This window comes from Homalodisca vitripennis, chromosome 7 (assembly GCF_021130785.1).
Source record: "Homalodisca vitripennis isolate AUS2020 chromosome 7, UT_GWSS_2.1, whole genome shotgun sequence".
Classification (NCBI taxonomy): Eukaryota; Metazoa; Arthropoda; class Insecta; order Hemiptera; family Cicadellidae; genus Homalodisca; species Homalodisca vitripennis.
The window spans coordinates 109,548,924-109,576,278 of record NC_060213.1 but is presented as its reverse complement, the minus strand read 5'-3'; the positions used below and the strand labels follow the sequence as shown (position 1 = coordinate 109,576,278).

Sequence of the window (27,355 nt, the reverse complement as noted above, 5' to 3'; positions counted from 1 at the left end):
CACCACCTAGCACAAGGTAATATGTTCTTGTTGATATTACACAAATGGAAACTTGTAAATTTACACGAATAGATATAAGCGGTGAGAGAGTTATTTATTTTAAGAAACTTAATAAAAAATCAGTACATTAATATTCTTAACGCCCTCATGTAGTTTGTTGTTAGTAGTAAATCTTTTATAATTAATTCCAGGTAACCTTAATAATTGAAACACTTAATAACTAATATTTAAACTACGTACTTAAGTATTAGGATGAAGACGTCGAAAGCTGACTGTGTTCACTTTACCATATACCACGTCTTAACGTTAAATATAAATATCTCAGACATTACTAAGAAATGTTAGGAACTGGATTTCCTGTGTTCTCAAGAGCCTTTCCTACAGTATAATATCCTCTCTACCCAAGTGCGACACTTTCAGGCGTTTTTACCATCACTTTTGGACTGATTTAGTATTATTAGGCAAAATTTTGAAGAGTTTCAGAATTAAATAAAACCTGAATTTTTTAAATATTAAATTTGAATCTATTTGCGTTTAGCTGAAGTTTATTTCTTGTATAACAGTTATAATAAGGAATAGGGAAAATATTATAATTGTAGTATACGAAATCTAAAAAACTGTTAATTAATAAGCATTCTGACCAAACGTGTTCCCTACAACTGTCATGCGGTCCCCAGAAAACACTCAAAGCCCTCTTCAGCAGGATCGATTAAGGCTCTGAATGTCACTAAGTTCCCACAGGACTCCGTCATATCTGAGACTGTAATCTAGAGTACCATTTCATGCTACCCTGAGAGCTTCCGGAGAAGATAATTTAAAAAAGAATTCAACACAGAGCAAAGTATGAATTAGTATTTTAATAGACAGTAAAATCGATTTACAAATTTACTGCGCATTCAAAAAGGTGATTTTCTGAGTTTTAGTCATATTCAATGTAAGCTTATTTTCTTCAATCAATGTCAAGAGGAAGTGAACGGTAAACTCAAAGTTGTTCCATGAAAGTCTATATGATCAAATAGTTGGGTCATTATATCAACTGCGAATTGGGTTGTTATAATTCATTTTAAACAATGTGCTGGTTGAGTGCAAAATAAAAGCTGGGAAAATCGTTTATGTGATTTAAGGAGAATGGGACGTAAAATGGGGCACTGCGATATCCCAGTTTTAAATGTTGAAAACTATGATCTGTTGAAATGGTAATTCGCTATAGTTAATAAGAATTTGATTTGATTCATTAATTAGTTAACCCTGATGCAATAAAGATCAAAATTCAATTTAGTAAGAAAATTAACTTACTACTATATTATTCACTTTTAAGTATGCGATATAATCAAATCAAATAAAAAAATGGAAAACTTTTTGTTCGTGTCTGGTATAATAATTTTATTGTACTCCTCTATTACACGTAGATATATGTACAAAATTCTTCCCCTGTCTAATTTATAACTATAAAAATATTCTATCTGATGATGTATTTCGCTTCCAAGAATCTATTTTACTTGCAAAATAATTTATTTATTAGTGGCACATAAATGGTTAAAAATATTCACAATTAATTATGGAATTACCTATCTGAAATTATATCTAGCTTAGTATTTATTAATATATCTTTTAGTAATGTTGTATTATTTATCTATTACTTATGTCAAGGCAGTATTTTGCTCATGATTTTTAAGGGTGCTCTAGCATGAATCTAGAGCCCATTTAATTTTGTCACACTGTATTAACAGTTATTGTTAAAACAGCAGAGCATTTACCTATGCACAGATAAGTTTACTTATGCCCACACTCCTTAGGCATAAGTGTATATAAGATTGTTTTTTTATCCTATACAATTGATCCTAAACCATGAAAAAATTTCTCCTTTTTGGTTTGTTCAATATAATAATTCATAGCGGTTTCAACAGTCATTTTATGGTGGAGATTTAGTGCTTTTTTAAAGTGTTTATAAATTTATTCAAAAGACACGTTTAAAACGGTTCATTGAACCATGATTATTATACTCCCACGGCTCCTTTTTAATCTCAACGCAGAGGTAAATCTCATCCTTTGAACAGGTATTAGTTTCACTGGCCTTTGATGAAGACAAGTGAAGTGAAAGACTGGTGTCCACAGATCATTGCTTGCTTATGTTTTATAGTTATACCCAAATTAAACTGCACTCAAGTTTAAGATTCTGCAAATAGCATAATATATTATGAAATCACTTTAAATATTATCAATCACATGGGTTTCTCTAAGTCAGAGTAACAAATTACCCCGAGGTTTGGAGTTAAATGATCCAAAGCAATAAAACTTTTACTAGAAAGTTTAATTAATAGAGATATCAATATCAGTTATTGAAAAAGTGCAAGAAAATCTAAATTTCTAACTGAAAGCAATCAAACGTGAAAGTGAATCTTACGACACTTTCCACCAAGTTTCTAGCACATATGAAGAAGTTATTTTTCTCCATTGATTGCTTTTATAAAACGGAACATTTCCTTTTAGCAAGTAATATTATCTTTATATCAAGATATTTGTCAAAAGTTGCTGAACTTCTTCTTTCGTTACTGTGGCTTTTGCAATGTTCTGTTGGTATTTTGGGTATCCTATTGTATTTTTTTATTTATATTAACAAAATTGGACACTTATACAATATTGCAAACAATATAAAACGTAATTTATGAAAGGTAATGCTATTAGAGAAAAGTAGAGATTTTGTAAGAACTAACAATCACAATATGGTCAATGTAATTAAATTAATACCCACGCACAGTGAAAGTGGAAGATTAACTGTATACTCCATACGTATACTCTGCAGATTTACACTTCAGCTGATGATTTAACTTTACTTATGGAAAGCTAGCTCGGAACGTTCTAGTCACTGTTGGTTTTAACATCACTGTGCATAAACTCACCAATATCTCCGCAGCATAGTCCCATTACAAATAATCGTACACAACAATAAAATACCAGGGTACGACCAAACCTGGACGGTTGGATGTCTGAGTGGTTGATGATATCCACTGCTTTAAAACCAATCATCAACGTATAACATAGAGTTTTCGTCTATTTTCCAAAAAATATTATTCTTGCATATCCTCCTTTAGTATCAAGCGGCTTCTTTCATGGTACATCTCAGCCGTGATGGTGATAGTCAAAAGTGATAGTAACAGGACGTCTGATGGAACCATTATGAGGTTGGCGTCCTAAGGCATCACTGATGAAAACAGAATATACGAGTATTACGAAATTATTCACAAAAGTAATTAAATGTGAATTTATTTTAATAATTATAAATTTTTATAGAAATTTTTGATTAAGAGCCAGTTAGGTGAAATTTTTATTAAAAGTTACATAACTGTACGTATTTAATTACAATTTTCTTAACACTGGTGTTTAATACAAAGCATGATCTGAATATTATAGTCTGCTAAAATGTTTTTAAATTATCAGAAATTGATATATTCATATATCGGTAAAATTTTCGTATTTGAAACCTAATTAAGTTTCGTTCAAAACAAAGAGTTGTTGTAAAGATGATTTAGATGCTTTGAATTGTCCATTTTTTTAAATTACTTATGCAACTTCTGGATAAATGTGTGTATCCTTGCAATAACAAAAAAATTATAAACACAATTTTTATACAGAGCTTTTACTAATAATAAAGCAATGAAAATGGATTTTTCAATTGTTACATAATATTCATACAATTTATTATATTTAAAGTTAATAACTTGCATAACTTCTTGAAAAATTGTGGAGAGAATATAAATTTAAGGAATGGGTCTGGCATTTAAATCTAAAAAGAATACTAACCCGAGAAAAATATATGAGTTTAGGAGAGAAAAGGAAGAAGGCTAAAAGAACTGAAGAGTTGCGGATGTAAATAATAATCTTGAAAGATTTAAATTTATCTACTACTTACGGACAAGAAACCGGAGACCACAAAATTATACTGGCATGTTCGATTGCCTAGTAGGCCAAATTATACAAAACCACCAGTTTCTAAGTAAGAACAAAGAATCCTTAAAGTTGCTATTTCCAAAAAACGTGCTTATTAAAATAAAAACTTTTTAGTGCCACATGGTACTAAACAGATCATTGACAAAATACACATCAATACAAAAGTATAACAAATTGCAAAACACCGTCCTACACGGTCACATAAGTAAGTAAATCTCTAAATAAGTATATATGTAAGTAAAAATATAACCATGAAATAAGTTATCAGAGGAATGATTTTACATTAATTATTTACATTTCAGTACCAAAAATTGTTTTATTATAAAAATCCCATTCACTTGAACAGGGAATGCTGTAACGTAAAATTCCTTTTAGTGCATTTATGAAGAACATTTATACATCAAGATCTGTGTGATTTTTCTAGAAATGCTCAGTTTTCTCGTCTGGCAATAAACAAATTGACCAAACATGTCAAATTATTCTAAGTTTATCGTTTAACCAGTTAGAAAGTTTGCTTGCATCCAGTAACAACAAATCAACTTGTTGAATGACCTAAGACATCAAAAGTATGCCACATACATTGGGAGTATAATTTATCCAGCCTATAATGAACTAATACTTTCTTCTAAGTGTTTTTTAGCCATAGAGGAATGTTTTTTTCGTTAAAAGGTGTTTTTCGGTGAAGGAATGTAAAGGCAGCAAGACTTTTTCTACATTTTACAACATTCAGTGATACAAGAAATCAGTAACTTAACATTATTTGTTATTTATTCTATGTACCAATAAACGATGGGATATGTGTAAATAATTCTCGTTAACTTGTCAAAAAACTAAATAAATGGTTTTTTTGATACCACATTATTAACCTCTTCTTTACATTATCGTTAGGCTAAATCTGATTACACTGCTGATCTCTTCTGAGCGGTTACAGCAAGCTGTTGCTCCTTCCTGGGCCATTTCGAGGTGGAGTTTTACGCCAAGTTCTGACGTAACTATTGAATTAGTCAGCCCTCTTTTTATACCCGTATGCTGGGCGACATAAAGTTGTGGGATGCAGGATGTAAAGCCACCATGATCGCAGACGACACCGCCACGACCATGAGCTACACCAGCGGGTCCAAGGGCTCCTGTACCAACCTATTGTGGTAATCTGTTGAACAAAAGAGCAATGTAAAGTACTCGATACTATATGCCAAATTAAATATGAACATATGTTTTTGGACAACTGCGAATTCAGTGAATAGTATAGTTTTATTTGCATTGCCCTATTCATCAATATGTTTAAGTAAAACAGAAACAACTAAACTAAACCTATTTTCTAATACCAAGGCTAAACTAAACTAATTAGCAAGCCTCGCTTACAACAGGAGGAGCTCAAAAGAGCTCTTAGCTGTGGGATTGTGTGGATTTTGGGATCATCAAGTTTTTACCATTCCTAGCGAGTAACTAACATGAATACGAAGTCTGTCGTTCTTTGTTTATTAACCCGTCAACATTAATATTCAAAAAAGGTCAGTAATTTTGTGAAAATACGCCTTAATTCCATTAGCCCTCTTATATAATTTGTGTAATGTAAGCTATTTAGAAAGTTTCACATCAAACACCAAAGGAATCGGCTATATTTAATAAACTGATATTTTCCAAGTAAAAGGTATCCAACAGAGTACAGTATTATGTATGAATCATTTACCTAAAAATTTGTTCTATTGTATAATTTTAGTATTCTAATTTTTAAATAGAATTTATTCTTAATTACTGATGGTAATATTTTAGATTCATGTTTTTATGGTTTTTAGTGGTAGAAAGAACTTGGATGGGACTAAATTAGTTTTATTTAGTGATATTTTAAATTTTGTTTTAGTTTGCCTTTTTTTAAACGGTTACAGATCAGAAAAACAACTATTGAAAAGTATTTGTTTCAGGAAGATTTTAAATGAAACGTGTTATGAATTTACTACTGTTGTAATTTTTCTCTTAGTTTTCTTAATACTTTTACCGTTTTACTATTCTTGAAGTCTGACCAGATTTTGAAAGTCTCCATTAAAAGTGGCCATAGTAATAATTATCTCCTAAAAGTATACGTCGGTTATGACCTTTGAAATTATTTGAAACTTCACACATTAAAGTAAGTATAACACAATACATAATTTGAAACTACGCCATCAAGACTAGTTGATACTGTTTCGTGTAATAATACATTTAACATTGAGTAATACTGTCCATGTTTAACTTGAAAAGCTCTTTTCAATTAAAACATGGAAGAGTTTTCAATTTTAAACCGTTCCCACAATAAACCATTATGAGATATCAATTAAGTCTTAAAATATTTAAATTTGGTTTTCTGGGGTAAGAATAAGGGATACAGAGAAGGGTAAGTCACATTTTATTCTCACTGTATAATCCGCATTTGTGGTCCACCTCACCCAGGGTGTTATTGGGAGTATTATTAAATATAGACGAGTACAAGCTGGGAGGCAACAACCTGAGGCGTTTGAAATGAAAAATTTATTCTTTGTTACAAGCATCATTTAGTCGCTTCTTCAGAAAATGATATCATTTACGTGATATTCTTATTTCTTCACTTCATTCAATGTCATACAATTTGCAAAAATGTATCTCAGTTAATTTCAACTCAACATATATGTATTAATGACTATACTAACAATAACTTTCCAAGTAGCTTGTAAAGAAGTGCATATTGCGTTAAACCATTATACAGTTCAAAAATAGTTGTGCTATGTTTAAACGTACTTAGATTTGATAAAAAAAATCACATACCATTTTATAGTGTTATGTAAGTCTAATAATAGTTATAATAGTATTTACAGTACTATTATGTAGTAGTTATAATTCTCTTTTTTATTTCAATAATTAGAATTTTACCTTAGTTTTTGTTTTAGAAGTTTTTTTTCGTACAATACCAGATACGAGTATGAAATACCACGTGTCACGTAACGGAGTTCGCTGAGTTTTAAAATAAATCCTTCAATATTGACATATAGAACGACAGACAATCATACGTAGGACAAATAAATGTTTTGACGCCTCAGCAAACAAAAGAGAAATTGTGTCAACCTACTGAGTGAAGGTTTCAACGTCGCTTGGCGAAACTCCATGGTTGACAATACAACATCATTCAACTAGTTTTTCCTATGGGTAAAAGAAGTTTTATGCAATACTAGATTTAAATTTGAACACAAATTTTTATTTCGTTTATGGATCATAAAGTTTTATAATATTTACTGCAATCGCTGGCTGAGCGTCTTTTGGAGCGTAAGAAAGATTTATTTTCTGTCTTGCTGCATGACATCTCGAAAATAAACATGCATGTTAAATTGAGATTTTTCATAAGACTTACTTTCTATGCAATGAACATCTATTTTGATCATAGTGCATGTTAATACTAGGAATATGTTAAACGTACTGAACATTTTTACATTAGTATTATTGGAAACTAAGATGGTAACGAGAAAATCCTAGAATACAAAAACTCTGTAAGCAGACTGAGCTCATGCATAACTCATATTAAAGGTGATATTTGTTGGACAGGTTGGTAATACTTCCTTTGCACAAAGTTTAAATACAATAACTGGTAAGATCATGGCACCTTTCCTACCTTTTCCCGTGCAGACCCAAATTTCATAATTGGTACAATTTCTAACATTATTTGTTTTTACTCTCAAATGGTTCACATAAAAATGTATATTTTTGTAAACTTATAGATTTAAAACTTAATAATTACACCTAAATGACACTTCTGGGTATTTCTACTGCATATTAGCCATGTTATACTTTTTGACTTCTGAACTAATGTTATTTATTTACTAATAATCACATTCACTTGACTAAGTTTTTACACTTGCATAATATCTGTTGCAAACCTGTAGTTTATAAACACCAGATTCAGCATTTTTCAAATTTTTAAGTAAAGATACAAAATATGATGAATTCTAGTGACAGTATATGAATAAAACGTAACCTAAATGTCTTCAACTGTTAGAACACTGCGACATCTTAACTTGTTTTGTTAAAATAAAAAAGTAGATTTCAATATACAAGCAACTTGAAATGTACTACATTATATTTACAACAAGGTATACATATTGTCAAAGATATAGATTAGCTCACATATAGATTTAATTTTCAGATTAATAATTGCATTTCTTTGTCAGAATTAAATTTGTAATTCAATCTCTATTACTATTTGTGCAATTCTGAAGTAGTAAAACATTACTTTTACATCTATAAAGAATAAATATTAGTTTGTTCCCAATGCATTCTTGTACTATAATTATTTGAAGGATTCAGAATGTGCTATAGGAAAAAAGTGAAAACTCATATCATATATTATAACTAAAAGTCTACGGTTCAAACTAATTAATATTTTTCAAGTAACCATTTAGTGAACGTTTCAATAAACTAAGTTTTCAGTTTAAAAATAACTTCGTCTTTTAAATAAACTATTCTTTAAAAGTATTCCTTGATACAAATTTATGAATATTATAAACACAATAGGTTTAAAATCCGAAACAGGGTTAATATTAAATAACACCTTTACAATTAAATAATCCGATTTTAAAATGCTCCGAATATTAGGAATAGTTAATAATCGTAATCTTTGAAACCAAATTATGGCAAAATATTTGTTTACTTTAGGTAAAATAATTCAGTATTAGATTTAGTCCATAAATGGGGTTTTCGTTACATTGTTATATATTGAGTTAATATATATATATATATATAAATTTTATAATACATTTTTATGAAAAGTAAATTATAAAATTCCTAAACGTGTGTTAAAACTTCGTAATTATATCTAGTTTCCAATTTTGTACGATATGTTTATTATGGAAAAAAGCACGTGATTAAAAAAATTCTGGTGGTTTTTACTAATAACTACACAAAATTTGGAAATATAATTTTACATTTAATCGTGGTAACCATTATTGACGATTGTTGATTAAAACAATAACCAGATTTCAAACTTAGTGATCGTAATATGCCGTATTTAATTTATTGGAATTCATTATCTTTTCTCAGCTAATAAAGATATAATATAAAGCACAAAAATACTTCAAAACCAATCGATAACATATTGGTTTTAATAATATACACTTATAGACAATATCCAACACCGAACTATCCTTCCACTAACTACAAACTTGGATTAAATAATAGTATAATAAATTTAAATTTATACAATTTTAAACTTGAGTAATGGATAACAGGTATTATAAAAATATTCTTATGGGTTACAGATGATATACATTCATCTACCTTAATTTCCTTACAAACGTGATGTTAAAATAATATACCGTAACTGAAATAATTTAAATACTAATTAACACTACTTGGATAATTTAATGAGCGTATAAGTTTAAAGTATTTTTAGCACATTATTTTTAGTACAAAATATTACGGTTTATTATTTTCAAAAAACTAAAATAAATTTTTCTCTTGACATGCTTACCTAATTGATAATTTTCCCACTTAAAAGTATTACAGCTGAACTTTAACTCACAGCATGGTACGTGCATGATCACAGCATGACCTCAGTGATAACAACAACTATCCCATAAAAGTGTGATAAGAAAACTGGAGGCCACTTAATGATATGTATACGAGTATCGCTAATAGAGTAAAGGAATTTCCTCAGGTAGCAAAAAAGAAATGGAACTTTTTCTTTATAGTGTATAAATATTATAAATCCGTCAACTTATTTACCTCAATTATCATTTGTAGTTAGGCTGTACATTTAATTTAATTTAAAGTAGAAACAATTTTAAGAATCCTTATTAATGTACAATTTTAATCGAAAAACTGTATTTACATTTAGTTTAGATATTGTCAACTGATTCATTTTAACATCTGTTGACAGAAGATGGCTATCATGGTGAGACTGAAATATTATTTAAGCAACGTTTGGAAACAATTAAATCGGAAACTTTGATTTTAGTTATCACAAGGACCATGTAAGACTAAGGATCAATGATTGTAATACTGAACTCCATTGCAGTATACTTATTAGAAATTTATTGCAAAATATAAAATTTAAGGTCTTCTATTAATGATCTAATAAATTCTAAAAGTAAGGGAAAATATAATCATATAAAATCCTAATTCTACTAACCAATGACAATTGTTAACTGTTACTTATGACAGGAAAATCTTCCTGTAAGTGGCTTTAAATTCTATTGTACTTTTTTTTACACATTAATTTTGTAAAGAAAAGAAGAGTATTACAGCTTTAATCTAAAATATTTATTTCTCAACTTCTCAAGTAGCCGAAATGTGCTTAATACTTATCCTGACTAACCAAAATTATATTTTATCAGCTCCGACACTGTATAACTATAAACATAAAATAAAATATATAAGGTTGCAATAATTCTGAAGTTTACATAACTATAGATTGATGATAACTGATATAACAGTTCATTTAAACTGCACCATTGGTGTGAAACATTGCCAGTAGAATGAAGCCTATAGCCAAAAGTGTAAGAGGAAAATAAAGAAAAGGATGTTTGTAATGAGAGTATTCAAATACACTTCTTCAAACTAAAATCCAGAAACATTTTTATTTTGTTTTATATTCCTTCCAGAATAGTTGGAAAAAAGGTGGATCTTAAGGGCACCCGTTAGTTTTAAACGACAAACTAAAGATTCATTATTAGTTTGGGTGTTTGATTAGATCTAACGTATTGTACATTAACTCTGATTGTTCTGAAATGGAGCTGACAGAAATTTTCCGCAAACGAGAATGACAACCATCCTGCAACGTTGTATAGATGGGATAAAAATCTCAACCAATATATTTCTAAATATTGTCTCAGTTTCACTTTTAATCTGAAACTATTGATAGTTACGGCACTTATCGTATTCTTAATTATTTCCGCAACGTCGTGTACTATTTAAAATGTTTTACGAGTATTGTCTGAAAAATTTACAAAGCATAAAGTCACTCGTTAAAGAGCAAACATAATTGTAAGTGACTTCTTAATTCTAAATGTTTTTGCATGTTATGCATATTAACTGATACACAACCATTCCTTTTCGAAACCTTAAACAGAATCTATCGTGAAACCGTGAAATATAATGAAAAAACGTAAAGAATATAAGTTTTATCGAACTATAGAATAGAAAATCTATATAAAATAGAATATATTTACGGTATATATTTATCGCTTCATTTTAGGTCTAAAATGAGAACTAGCCGAGTTAAAGTGTCACAAAAATGCGAATGGCCGCCATTTTCAAAAGATCTATCAAGTGATGAATCTCTTGAAATCGCAAAAAGTGAATAGTAAAAATTGTTTGTATTAATATTCATACAGGGTGAATGGAAAGTACGTTGCACCCCCTTACACTGCCTTGTTACTTTAGTTATGTAAAATCTGTTTGCGGCACTCTTACTAGCTACAAATTGCTTCACTAATAGTGATAGTTTTCCAATGTTTTACCTTTAAGGAAAAGGGTGGTGAGGGGTAATTCAAAATGTTCAAATAGCACTTATAGGTTTGTAACATATCAATTTTTAATTTGTTGTGGTTGTCCAATAAAAATACACGTACAGAATTTAAATCTGTGCACTGTACTAGAAAAGACATCCCCAAACGTAACTAACCTGTGATTCATGGCGTTGAGAATAATGCATAATTTAAAGAATAATAAAAAATAAACTAAGACCAAACTTATTTGGGTAATTGCAGATAAGGATTTTAGTATTGGTGGGGGGAGGGGTAGTCCAAGAAATCGCAGCCTCAAATGTATGATGTTGAAAAGTAATTTACATCTTAACTTTGATCAGATGTGATTTGAAATCTTGCGGCAATCTTTCAGAATATGAAGTGAAATGCTACAAATAAAGAACAGTTGTCTAACCTCAGGACAACCACGATACTTTTTCCAACTCATTTATTTTGTTATATCTTTACATTAAAAAGATTATTAAAATTAAAATAAAACTATTTAAATGTTAACTTTGTAACTAAATTAGTTATGAGTGATGTATACTGAATATTTGAGTAAATTAAGAGATAATCACTTGCATACCTCATATTTAGTGTTCAATTTGCTCTTCGTGAACATCCCTTTAGTAATACAGTTTATTTCCAAACATGATCTTGACATTTTGAAATGTTTGATTTCCAATTCTTTTCTATTCAGTATCTCTTTCTTCGCTCTCATAATATATATATTTATTATATATATATATATATATATATATATATATATATATATATATATATATATAACATATTGTTAAATCTAAAGAGATGAGAGAAGAATAACAAATTTTTTCTTATACATAAAATATATGTATTCGAGTTTTAATGGAATCATGCGGTGAGAATACCACTATAGAATATGATATTAAATACTAAAAAACTAATACAAATAACTACTTAAATATAATATATGTGTTGCACTAAAAAATTTTAAAAAAGTAATATTTAAACTGTTATATATATTGGAAAAAAGTAAGGCACATCTGCCTATTTTTAATATTTTATTCTAAAATCATAGTTTAGGTTTATGTTTTGTTTTTTTGTTTTTTTGGACATATATAGCCTACCAATATAAACAATTAATAAGAGGAAAAGCTTTATTTTGTAATAAGCAATGACAAAGTATAATCCTGTAATTAAAGAGTTAGATTTTTTAAATTATTATTATCAGTTCACTCACAACGTAAAAATCTTAATAATAAAATTAAAATATCTTTAAACACCTTTACTTAAATAATCATGTTAAAATACATTACTTTTGACGGAATATTGTTCTCTGTTTATGTCATTTTCCTGTCAGTTAGCGTTTGAACCACTGGGAGCAGCACAGACCAACTCACCTGCTTTGCAGCATAATGTAATTAAACTGATTACTAAAATTGCTTATTCTTACTAATGCAACAGATTATAGATTTATTTTCTGTAGAAATATCTATAGTGTGTGCTCATACAATGCATTGCTCATATTTTTAAAACTATACGTTACAAAATTTACTACCACTCGAGTGCTGGAAAAATAAAATTTTCGTCTGTCTTTCTGCCTACACAGGGTTGGGTGGTTAGTGAATTTATGAACCACCTCTAATATAACTTAGTTCATTATTATGATGGTATAATTTAATCAGAGTATTGTATACACTAACTGCCGTATCTATAATTATTAATACATTTTAATACATTAGTATTGTAAAATCACCACAGTCATGTCTCCAAATCGCCCCGGATGTGCCCTGATCATAATTAATAAAAACGAACATACCTACCGTTAACTAATAATAAAATTATAATTTATTTTAAGAATACTCAGCATATCCTTTGTCCTGCAAATCCTCTGTCAATGCACGTCCGTAGTCATTACTGTATAGAGCTCACGAGTGTAGTAGCACCCTCACTTATCGTACATTTCTATAAACATTACGTATGCTAGACTAGAAATATGTTTTAATTTTTTAAATAAATTATATTATGTATTTAATTTGTAATTATGACAAATTATTATAATTGTATTATATCATATCTTCCATCTAAACAATGTTACGTTTTTATAGTATTACTCATAATGTTTCGGCCTTTTATTATACTATTTTTATTGTTTAGTAATTCTAATATTTGTGATTATCTTAGTATTAATGTAACGCTGTTTATTGTTATTAATTGCATTGCTACTTCTATATTTATCAAACTATTTCATAGGTTTAAAGTAAATTCTTTAAAAAAGTATTGATAAACACAAATACAAAAAAGTCGGCCGGTTTGTAACGGTTATAAGTTAGGAAATCTAGTTAAATAATGAGTGCGGTATATATTTTAATAGACCGTATACATGTTAAACGAAAGATAATTATAAATTAATTTCTGAGTAAGAACTGATTAAATAAAGCACTAGTTTCATTACTTTAAATTGAAAAGAGTGTAAGAGTAAAACATATTTGTTAATCTTTTTTTATTGAGCCGTTTTGGGTTTACACTTAGTATTAGATGAGATAAAATGTTTCAAAAACTGCTTATATGCAAAAATGTCATTTAAATCTACCTAAATGTAGAATAAAACAGTACAATTTGATTAGGTTCCTACTCAGCAACCCATAGAGCAAATCTCAAAAATTAGTGTTCAAATGTAAGATTTTGTACTCTTACAAGAGAGAAAACTTTTTGTTTTATTTTAGTTACCAAGACATAAACAATTTACTCTTACAAACATTTATAGTAGAACTGTTGATATCTAAACCTATGAATATTGTAAACATAAGTATTAGAGACATAGTAATATCTCTTGATGTTTTATTTAGAAACCCGGGTTAACCACTCGTGTATTGGTTTATTCGTCTGTAAATAATCTTTTTCATAGTCGAACTAACATATTACTTACGCTTCATAAGTACTTCTATCTCCATATTGGAGTGATTCCTTAACGTTGCTTATCAATTAATGACATAAAGCTTTTCTCCTCTTTTTATAACTTTTAGCTTTGCTTAAATATTGATTGTTAAACATGTATAACGTAAACCATTCAGAAGATATTACAGAGTAACTTACACATTTCAGTTATATACATACTCGTATACATTTATACAATTATATTGATTGTTAAACATGTATAACGTAAACCATTCAGAAGATATTACAGAGTAACTTACACATTTCAGTTATATACATACTCGTATACATTTATACAATTATATTGATTGTTAAACATGTATAACGTAAACCATTCAGAAGATATTACAGAGTAACGTACACATTTCAGTTATATACATACTCGTATACATTTATACAATTATATTGATTGTTAAACATGTATAACGTAAACCATTCAGAAGATATTACAGAGTAACGTATACATTTCAGTTATATACATACTCGTATACATTTATACAATTATATTGATTGTTAAACATGTATAACGTAAACCATTCAGAAGATATTACAGAGTAACTTACACATTTCAGTTATATACATACTCGTATACATTTATACAATTATATTGATTGTTAAACATGTATAACGTAAACCATTCAGAAGATATTACAGAGTAACGTACACATTTCAGTTATATACATACTCGTATACATTTATACAATTATATTGATTGTTAAACATGTATAACGTAAACCATTCAGAAGATATTACAGAGTAACGTATACATTTCAGTTATATACATACTCGTATACATTTATACAATTATATTGATTGTTAAACATGTATAACGTAAACCATTCAGAAGATATTACAGAGTAACGTACACATTTCAGTTATATACATACTCGTATACATTTATACAATTATATTGATTGTTAAACATGTATAACGTAAACCATTCAGAAGATATTACAGAGTAACGTACACATTTCAGTTATATACATACTCGTATACATTTATACAATTATATTGATTGTTAAACATGTATAACGTAAACCATTCAGAAGATATTACAGAGTAACGTACACATTTCAGTTATATACATACTCGTATACATTTATACAATTATATTGATTGTTAAACATGTATAACGTAAACCATTCAGAAGATATTACAGAGTAACTTACACATTTCAGTTATATACATACTCGTATACATTTATACAATTATATTGATTGTTAAACATGTATAACGTAAACCATTCAGAAGATATTACAGAGTAACGTACACATTTCAGTTATATACATACTCGTATACATTTATACAATTATATTGATTGTTAAACATGTATAACGTAAACCATTCAGAAGATATTACAGAGTAACGTACACATTTCAGTTATATACATACTCGTATACATTTGTACAATTATATTGATTGTTAAACATGTATAACGTAAACCATTCAGAAGATATTACAGAGTAACGTACACATTTCAGTTATATACATACTCGTATACATTTATACAATTATATTGATTGTTAAACATGTATAACGTGAACCATTCAGAAGATATTACAGAGTAACTTACACATTTCAGTTATATACATACTCGTATACATTTATACAATTATATTGATTGTTAAACATGTATAACGTAAACCATTCAGAAGATATTACAGAGTAACGTACACATTTCAGTTATATACATACTCGTATACATTTATACACTTATATTGATTGTTAAACATGTATAACGTAAACCATTCAGAAGATATTACAGAGTAACGTACATATTTCAGTTATATACATACTCGTATACATTTATACAATTATATTGATTGTTAAACATGTATAACGTAAACCATTCAGAAGATATTACAGAGTAACGTACACATTTCAGTTATATACATACTCGTATACATTTATACAATTATATTGATTGTTAAACATGTATAACGTAAACCATTCCGAAGACATTACATAGTAACTTACACATTTCAGTTATATACATACTCGTATACATTTATACAATTATAATACAGAAAGAGGAATTCTCATAATCATCTTATAGTATAAATTATTCCGAAGTGTAAACAAACTGTCACTCCACTACAATCAATATGCCATTAACATTAAGCAGTAAATAATCAAATTAATTGATTTCCTTTCATATCAAACAGTTTTCTATATATTTCATTTAAAAAAATATGACACATTTATGGTACCTGAAAATAAAAAGTTGTGTGTAGTTAGTTTTTTCCCTTCATTACCTTTCATGCTAATACTATGAATTACAATACAAAACTATATGCTTAAAAAATTATTTCTTTACGATGAAAATATTTTTTATTCATAATTTACGTTTTAAGTTTTATATTCAACACAAAGATAGAACACGTTACAAGACTTATCTTGTCTTATTTATATCCTAGAAACCTTTAATAATAAGGTTAAATTTAAATAATTAATTCTCTAATTTCAAAGTTCTAATCAACATTTATGATTTTTAACAGACATCAATTGCTGGTATATTTGTATGCTTTACGATCAGTTTTAAAATTTAAGTAAACGTTGAATACTTCGAAATACAGAGATTATTTTTTAACATACGAGCAGCATTGTCAAAAGTCCGAAAGTGTGTTACTCTAACAATTATCGGTTACCAATGAAAAATACGTAATCCAGGAGTATCTAATATCGTCTATAAATAAAACAATGAAATACCTCACCTTATCGCTTTGATGTTAATTTATTGAAGTTATTATTTATTCCACACAATAAGTACAGTTATATATTGAAGCCTTCGTCATACTTGTTAGAAAGTTCAAAACTTTCTAAACTACGGCACTAAATGTATTCAAAGTGCTGTTACTGCTCACTTAACTACGGAGCGACAGTTGCAGCTAATGTTGGTAAAAGGCTCTTAAGGTTTTACAGTTGCCAGAACTTATTAATTACGAACTGTGTTTAAAATTATTCATCGAATACTTAAAAGTAATTTTATAATTCCAGTTTGTAGTTCATTTTAATGGTTTTTTTAGGATTTAAAATTATATACAATCGTAATATTTATGTTTTTATTTGTCTGTTAGCTTTCAAAGATTTTTAAAATCTTTAATCAAACAACTGTGAATCTCTACAGTCTAACTGACGATGATGTTTCCATATGGCACCCGGGAACACGTGTTAAATAAATAAAATTGTGTAATTGTATATCAATTATGTCATAAATTGTGGCAACTATGATGGGTGAGATATTGGTTTTATACCACTTTAATTTTACTAGGGTTGGTAATATGTAGCTGGATACTAAACATTCTAAAAGTAGCATTTGTACTATTATTTATGACTGTACCACGTCTGAATGTTATCCCTCATATTGAAATAATTATTATCCATGCATGAATTTTATACATTAAATACGTGAAAAAGATTTTATGAATATCCGATAGGGGTTAAGTAAAATTTTTATATAAGTAGCTTATTGGAATATTTTAATCTATATAATATTCCTTCTGCCATATAACATACTATTTTATGTTTTATAGTTATATATATATATATATTTATATAAAAGATATATACTCTTTCACTTTGCGGCTAATATAAGGTTTACGCGGTCGACGTATAACTATTACCAGAGCGTACTTGCGTTAGATTTTTCTAAGTATTACGTTATTTTCTACTTTTAATTTTCGGATGTGCGTATTTACCGCTTATACGCTTCGTTTTCGGATGACAGTAAAATATAGAAAATATCATTTTGATTCTTAAATGTTTAATACAATGCTTTATACGGAGATTTGCTACTCTTAGTCCATATTTTATTCAAGTTTATGAATATATCACCGTTTTTACATAATAAATTCAACTATTACTATCTAATTTTAAAACAATACCCACAGCTCAAATACAGTTTTTGAGAATAATAACATAAATTCATAGTTTTTACCATTTGTTTCCAATGTTTTGCTCATTAAAAATACTTCCGTTAAGATGTATTTATGTATACAAGGTGCTCAAGATTTTTTATTTAATAAGTAGGAATTTTATAGGAAATAGTGTTTATATTAACAAGTTGTGTAGTAATAGGAAGGGGTTTGAATCGAACCCAACCAAAACTTATTTTTCAAAGACTTTTAGTTTTCTAACACCTTCCGTATATAACAAAATAACAGACTTTGTAAAGGATTTAAATAATGCAAAAATGTTTCTAAAAACAGTTAGGTCAGTGGTCTTTTACTGTTTAGAATACTCAGGATAAATTCATGATATACATTTGAGTCAATTGGATCGTGCAATTTGTCAGAAGACTTTATTTTTGAACAAAATATCCCCATATAGTAAACTTTCTATATGGTTTTCTGAATATTGTATCGCTATGTGTTTCTGCTGTCTCTATGCTATTCTACAGACAGTCTGTATGACAACTAAAACAGCTTTTATTTTATTGGGACACATCAAAACTAGTAACTGCTGATTTTATGACATTTTACTACATATTTCCAAGTACATTCGTAAAAGTCCCACAAATCTTCATACTTCATAGAAAAAAATAAGCGATATGTGTTTATTATTTTTTTCAATTTACTAGTTCATAGAAACTTTTAAAATAATTTAAACTTATTTTTCACATGAATAATATTCTAGTGTTTTCCATTAGACACAAAATCATTACAAATCCTTAGTTCACTTAGTGTACAAAGAACTTCATTTTTAAAATGCATTTTTACCCAAAAACGTATTTGTATTGCACATCAGCCAAAACTAAATATTATTGAAAAAGTATTTATTCCATGGTTTTTTATGTTGCAAATGTATAAAAATAACATAAAGCAAATTAAGTTACATTTTAATATCTCGCATCTCCTTAAAACTGTATTTTAAAATAATACCAATAATTGCTCGAGTAACATAACTTTGACAAGAACTGAAAATTGATTCTTCAAAAACAGTAATATAATAAAAATGGATTAAGTACTAAGTCAAAATAAAAATGAAACGCACTAATGTACTCGGAAATGACGATAGTTCTGATAAGACCTAAAACTCTCTAAGTGCAATTAACAGTGGATCAGAGTAGTTGCCTTTGTGCTGAATGTTCATTAAGAGAGCACTTTGAATGCTTTTAGACACCTATTTGGAAATTGTTTTAGGAGTTTACTAATATTGTCTTGAACATGGAGCTTATATTTTTCTATTTGATTTGTGAACATAACTAAATATAAAATCGCTTTTTTCTGAAGGACTGTAGACAGGCTGTTGGAAAGTCTCAAAAGATAATAAAGAACTAAATATTAGCTTTTGTGATTAAACGTAAATCATACTTACACGAACCATTTTAAATATGCTACTGAAAAATTATTTAGAAATAGATCGCATTGACATAAAATCCAGTAATTTCAGATATTTCAGCAGATCATAAGCTCGTTGACTGCGTAGAATGCAGTCAACACCGTAAGGTATTTCTATTTCTAAGTTTTATATTGCATTGGTTCGTACGAGACTTTTATACTTTCAGGATATGAATTCTGAAACTAATTCGTCCTTAATGTAATAATTTATCGATAAGTCACATTTTTTTAAATGTGTATTTCATTACTCGCACATGTTTTTGGTAGATCGATTACTGTGCTTAAACACAAATTCTCACCTAACCAATCTGTTCATAACGCTTTGCCGCGTTACTTGTCGATGTGTATTTTAGTAACTTGACGCTTTATGGATTTATAATTACATTATTTTCCCAAAAGTAGTTTTGTTTACATTTCCAGTCGTCTTGCTTTTAACTACACAATTGAAATTGCCTGATAGTATTTGTAATTACATAATTAGTTGAAAATTATATATTAAGAATGGCCTTTGATTTGTAAGACTCGCTGTTGTAAAATATAACATTAGTGAACATGTTAGATCTATAGATATGAACGGAATACTGATGCAATGCCATAAACTTGTTTTAAATTTTATTTATCTATTTTTACGTTAAATTAAAGTAGTTGTTTAAAGAAGAGGATATTGGGGAAACCCTGGATAGGGGAAGCCTTCATAAGCTACTCCACGAGGGAAGAAAGGAGGGCACCCGCCTACGTCGCAGTTGTAGCCTAGGGGTCCACATCCGGGATAGTTGCGACGGTTGTAGGGAGCAGGGCCTGGGGCAGGCCTAGGTGCCGGCAGAGGTCCTGGGGCAGGAGCGGGGCTAGGTCCTGGGTAGGGACCCGGCAATGCGGAAACCACTGCGCAGATGATTGCCACACCTGTAAATTAAGTACTTGTATTAGTATACTCCTCCATTTTAGTTGTGTTTTGTAATCCATAAATTGCATACTATCTTTCGCCAAATAAGATCTTCTAATACAGTTTCTAGTCATAACTCTATTAGATAAAGGAAACAGGATTTTCCGGATATTTGGCATCGTTCAGTGATACAAAAAGTCAGTAGCACTACGTTTAGAGATATGCAACCTGATCTCTTCTTCAGGTAAATAACTAACCTAACACGTAATTACAAACGAGGTTAAAATAAACCATTCAAACCAAAGCGTTGTGACACGCTTGTCAAGAGTCATAACCACCTTGTTGTGTGTCAACTTTCCTAACTCTAATACACGCACTTAATAAAATAACAAAACACAACACTAATTATTTAAACTGATCTAAAAAATACAGATCGTAATAGGTCTGCATTCGCCAACGGAGTACCTCATTCGTAAAGTATCAAAATACTCAGGTTTGTTTATATTAACCTAGTTTGTGTTTATGTGTTAGGTTAGTTGTTATCATGAAGAAGAGATCATACATCTGATCTCGAAACGTAGTGTTAATGATATTTTGTATTTCTGAACGTTGGAAAATGACCGAAAAAATTATGTTTCCTTCTAGCGTCAAGTTCAAATCTATTAACTATCTGCAGAATTTTTCATTTGAGTTATCTGTAAGAAACATATATTTGTATAAACTTTTCTAAAAGTATTTTAATTTGTAAACCTAAGTAATAGATAATCAGTAAACATGGAAAAGATTATGGGCCTTGTTAAATAAATCGAATTAAGTCTAGACTGAATCACTTTAAATGGAACTCTATCTAAAACTTTAACAGAAGATAGAAAGAAAGAAGATAACTATTCAGAAATGAAATTATCGGAGTATAGAATTATCAGCTCTTTGATTCTTTCCTTGCTAAAAGCCTACTTAGCGTGTCTTGCTGGTGGTACTCAAAATGGCATTAAACCATTGAAATATAAAAACATATGGACTTGGAACTAAGGCTAGTGGTTTCCCTTTAAATGCGACTTCTGTTGCTAAAATTCATATATAACTGTTCCACCTTTTTCTTTTAGCTAGCCATCTTGGTGATGTTTCTAAAGGCTCATTCCTGACAAATTGGCCTGAGAAAAACACATAAATCAAAGCTACAATAGTTTGTTCTAAAGGGTTATGTCCCTTGTAGTATATGAAAAACGTTTAAGGAAAAATTTGTATACACCCACAGATAATTTAGAATATTATAGAATGCAATAGGTAGAATATTCAACATAGACCGCACGTAATACGATTGTGTCGTTTATTGCAGAAAGTATGATTTGTTATATGAAGAGCTCGAAGAGATTGGCACCTATCATTGTAGTAGTTACAAAAAATATAATTCACCAGATTCTATGAATTGAGGCACGGAAGAAGTGATCGCTCAGACTGACCTCTGTGGTGTGAGAGGCTCAGGTAGAATATATTTTAACGGTAACAATCAAAATTACGCAGCGCAGTCCTACTGTTGCGTCAGACCTCAGAACTAAGTGAAATAATCACCCAGACCTCAGCACACCTCATCCGGGCATCTTTAATCGATTAGCTCAACTCGAATTTAAGTTCATTGGGCTAGTAAGACAGACCGGCATATTCTTTAGTTAGTTACATACATGTCAGCACTCAATGTATGCTATGTATTCGACGGCTCCAGTTAAAAAGAGAGTTTTATTGGGTAGTTAAGCTGGCCAGGGATCTTGAACTTGGAACGTATAATCATTTTCACGTGTCACAACGCTCAGCTATTACTTGTTTATTTTACAAATAAAAATTTTAAAATACTTCCATTGAGTTACTTCCTGTAACTAATTTACAACTCTGAAACCTTTCAATTAGTGATACAAGTATCCTCAACAAAATGTGATGAACAAATAAAATTATTTCATGTCATGAAGTTTCTCATCTTTGTTTGAAGTTTGTTTTTGGCGATGGAAGGATTGTGAAGGAAACGGGATTTTTTCCAGACATTTGACATCATTCGTACAAACTACGTTTCGAGATCTGAAATCTGATTTCTTCCTCAGGTATATAACTAACCTAGCACATAACTTCAATCTAGGTTAAAATAAACAAATAATACCTGAGCGTAGTGACACGCGTAAGTCTGGAATCACAACTACGATGTTGTGTGTTAACTCCAATAACTTTAACATATGCACTTAAAAAATGCCAAAAACAGCTCTCACTATATAAAAATTCGACTACATAATACAGTTACAACAAGTCTGCATTCGCCAATAAACCACCGAGAAGTTTTATGGATGACATTACATTAACGGTTGCAAATGTTCAGAAAATCCTGTTACATTCACAGTGTGTTCCTGCTTCTAATTTAAACACCGACTTTATAACAATAATGTACTATGGTCTTGTATGGGTAGTGGGAACATTTAGTGCCACATGTTTCATAGTTTGTGCAGGACACACACGCAAATATTAAACATTCTTATAGAAAAAAAAAACAATGTAGACCTTAATAGTGTACAATGCTTTATCAATGTATTATGTTTTTGAGTGTCAGAAATTTACTTACGAATATTCTTGAGTTTTTTTTATTATAAGAATTACTTTGAACGCTAATAATCTTTAAATTAACTAAAGTTTCCTTCAGTATCAGAAGCCAAGTAAGTACTTGCCTTTTTATCTGGGCGATTTTGTGATGTATTCAACTTGGTTCTACCCTTAGTGTTGTATTAATATACATCCTAGGTTGGATTGATGATCATGTAATCAAGTGTAAAGGTGTAGTGTAGTGGACTAAAAAATATACGGTATAGAATAACGGTAAAGAAATTAAACACTTTGAAAATATTCATTCAATGATTATAGTGACTGGTACAAGATTTTATTACATTAGAGTAATATAAGTGAAAATATAAACCATTGTCAGATAGTTACTTTGATGTTCTTTAAGTTTGTGAAAAAAATTATAATATGTTAATCTAAAATACTGTTATAGTATGTGAGAAAGATATAAATTTTTCAATAAAATATGACAAAAGCCTGAAAATTTTGTAGTTACATTATACATCGGACATTTTCCTCAGATTTTTGCGTGTTTAAATTAAGTAATAGTTTAAATCATCATTTTATATTTTGTTTCTGCTTCCTGTATGGCGTATTATTAACTTGGTAAAACTTCCGGCGTCTTTTGATTGAAATAATTGCGTAATGTTTTCGACAGCTTAGAATGTTCCATTTTTAGGAATCTTCTACAGGAAAATTTCTGACAGAAATAATTGAGTAATGTAATAAGCAACTGTAACAGGATACAAAAAGATCATTTGATAACGAAAAAAAACACAAGCATAAATAACTTTAAAGAATATTGCCGATAATGGAAATGAAGTACAAATATGTTTCTTCTAAGATTATTACTTTATTGTTTGCTCAAATTAAGCCATATTTCAAATCAATTGATCAATTAATAAGGATAACTGTATTTCGGGTCTGCCCAACATAAGCAAACATCACATGATAATTTACCAGACTTATCGACTTGCCATTGTGGTACAAAGTAAGAAGTACGATTTTATTTGTTTGTACAAAATATACTCGGTGAGACTATGTCGTAGCTTTTCCTGTACAATATTAAATTTGGCAATCTAATATTGATTTATTTACAATAATTATCACAGAGGAGGAAACGTTTAAATGAAAAATGTATTCATAATTCACAGTTTATCTGTCACTTTCCAAACTTCTCTTTTTAATTTTGGCGTAGAGATTATCTTCATACGACACATGCAATTGTCTTAGAAAACCTGAATAATATCAGAATAATTTTATGAAATAATATTTTTCAGCGTTTCTATTGTAACAAAAAAATCTATGAATAGACTGAGATTTTAAACGATATACGTCATAATGAATCGGTAATATGGTATTTGCCAGCAATAATTGTGTTATTAATTTTTTTACAGGACATTATTGGTGGTTTAAATATTTAATTTTTTTTCAATCGTGAAAGCATATAAATAAAATATTGTACCTTTTAAATTGTATTTTTGCTGATTTACAGCTAATGATTTCATTATATGAGAATCGAGTGATAAGAGCTACAGTATTGATCCTTTAAAGTCGATATATCCAGGTATCGACAATCGAAGTCGAACCATCTAACCGAAAATTGGAATAGTGACGCATTGCATACAATTTAATAAATTAAAAAAAAATAACTATAAAGAAGTATAATTTTTATGCAATTACGCCATAAACTTTTTACGAGAAAATTCTTTACGATTAAATACGTAAACTTTAGTGGCCGTTGGGACGGAAATAAATACTTCTTTAGTATGCCTTTAGGCCACAAGATAAACATATGAATATAATTTAAAATCTATATATTTTAGCCAATGAGTCAGTGAGTATTACGGTGTGTATATTGTTATATATGTATGTGTGTGTGTTTATATATATATATATATATATATATATATATATATATATATATTACCATAAAAAACATGTTATTATAAGAGCTTATATCTAACTATCGTAACTGACATTAAATAATAAATAGTACACTGTACTCCTTATGTATCTAAACGCTTTTTTATGTGAGATATAAAAGTTCAAAATTTGTATAAATTGTGTGTGTATTGCATAAGTGTTTAAGTGTGATTATTTCTCAATGTATTGAAATAATAACTTATTCGAATTAAAGATTTGCCTATCATATGTTACAACTGCAAGATAATGTCTACTTGTATGTAAAAATAATTTTTTCGTTTTATGTAGAAAAAGTATCAAGTTTGTGGATTTTGGAATAGTATGTACTAAAATGTTTATGTTACATGTTATTCTATATGATACAAAAAATAGACGAAACAACACTAAGTTTGTATGTAAAGAACTTATAAAAGTTTATATTAAAAATAACTCACTACAAGGTATTTTATATATAAGTCTTGAATCTCTTTGTTGCGATAAAATAACTTAAAATATACTTCTAAATCTTTAGGGTATTCGTAATAAGACTGAATTGAATAATTTAGAACACAGGCCAATCAATACCACAAACCAACCAAAGTTGAAAAAACAACAAATTATATGTAAATAAAAAACATCTTTAGCATATAAATAAAACATACATTTTCTTACGTTGCATGTATCGTTATATGTAGTAGACTTATACAGTATGTTAGTGGTAAACAACATGAATATTAGAAACTCTTTAAAAATAAGTTAAGTTGTACCTATTTTATTAAATAATTTAAAATGCCCTTGAATTTTACTACAGTAACTGTGTATGAATGAATGTTTGATTTTTGCACCGTTATTACTGAATCGTCATCACTGTTTATCACTTTCCTCAAATATTAGCTTATCTCATCACTAGTTATTATTGTCAAAGTGTGTTATTACTTACGAAATGTTACATTTAATGTATTCAATGTACTGTTCCATTAGGTTATCCACTTGTACTAAGTCATTTTTAGGAAATTTTTCTTGTGTGTTGGTGAATATGAAAGGAACCATTGAAATATAATCATGTAGCTGATATATCTTTTTAAAAAATAAATAACAAAATACGCATTTTATAAAAAGGTTAGTAAGTTTATTTTAAAATTTTCTTTTTATACGACAAATAATGGGTATGAACATAAAACTGAATGAATAGCAAATAAAATAAATATTAAACAACAGCTTAATATTTTACGGCACCTTAAAAAAATTAATTTGTAAATAAAAATAATTTATTAAAAAATTTACCTAAAATTGTCGCAAACACCTTCATTTTTAAAGTAGGAGACCGTCGTTGGAGACTTTTCACGACTGAATGTCTCTTCTAAATAATTTATTTTTTCATTGCCTTCCTTGGCCATGTTATCGCTCCCCCGGTATATATTTCTTCACTTGTCTCCGCTGATAACTACGCATATGTTGGAAACACTGATCAAACAAGAGGTGCATTTCCTCTCGAATTGAATATACCGTGGATACGAAAGCAAACATTTTAACAATTATTAATAACTAAATAACTCAATACGTTAACAATAATATTAATAAACTAACGACCCTAAATTAGCAGTCTGTTCAAAGTGTGCCACTATACAAATATACTAAACAAAGTTTTCCAGTTCTTTGATATAAGCTATATTATTGGTTCAGAGAGATATGTATAAGATACAATTTGAAAAAAACAATTCAATATATTGATGCAAAGCTCCAGTCAGCTGTAATTCTTGCTGTAGTGCCACATAACTTGTAAAGTTAAAAATAATTACTATAGTATGTGGTTTTATTTTTAAGAACAATTCAAATTTCAAGAATTGTTAGAAATACAATCTACGTACATCTTAAATACGGTCGTGATTTACTAAATGGCACAGCTTCGTTATTTTCAAGTTACGGCGTTCTTTGTATAAATATACCTGATTACTAATAGAGGACAAAATGTAGAAGACTTCACCAATGTACACTAATATAGATAGAAATATACATATAAAAAATAAACAGTCGAACACAGCACTAGCACTTTTAACAAGGAAATCAATATGTTCCTTAGCAATAAATTTTTCGTTATACAGTAAATCCGTTTACAGCATAGCAGTCTGAGTGGCTTTTTCGAAAATGATTATGTTGGTTTGCCTAAGCAGATATTATCGAAAGCAGCTACACACCAGACCAAGTAACCCCTAGCGGTCACGTTAACGTAATAGATACAAATTTCTGTACCATGTTTTCACTTGTTACTCCAGGGTGGCTGCAGAAGGATTTCCCATCAGGCT

General features: G+C 29.0%; 1 protein-coding gene across 1 annotated transcript; it reads right to left on the bottom strand.

Moving 5' to 3' along the window:
• Positions 1-20,269: 20,269 nt before the first annotated feature.
• Positions 20,270-26,484, bottom strand: LOC124366594 (uncharacterized protein CG42266-like). The gene is made up of 2 exons (XM_046823190.1): positions 26,337-26,484; positions 20,270-20,575 (listed from the first exon to the last, which is right to left on the bottom strand). Exons 1-2 carry the CDS (start codon positions 26,359-26,361, stop codon positions 20,322-20,324), a joined length of 279 nt encoding a protein of 92 aa, XP_046679146.1. The 5' UTR covers positions 26,362-26,484; the 3' UTR covers positions 20,270-20,321.
• Between the last annotated feature and the right edge of the window lie 871 nt (positions 26,485-27,355).

Bases quoted from the DNA above. Each gene is read 5' to 3' on its own strand.
- LOC124366594 (XM_046823190.1), bottom strand. From the start codon at position 26,361: ATGAAGGTGTTTGCGACAATTTTAG. The intron at 20,576-26,336 runs GTAAATTTTTTA...CTTAATTTACAG, and splicing joins GGTGTTTGCGACAATTTTAG to GTGTGGCAATCATCTGCGCA.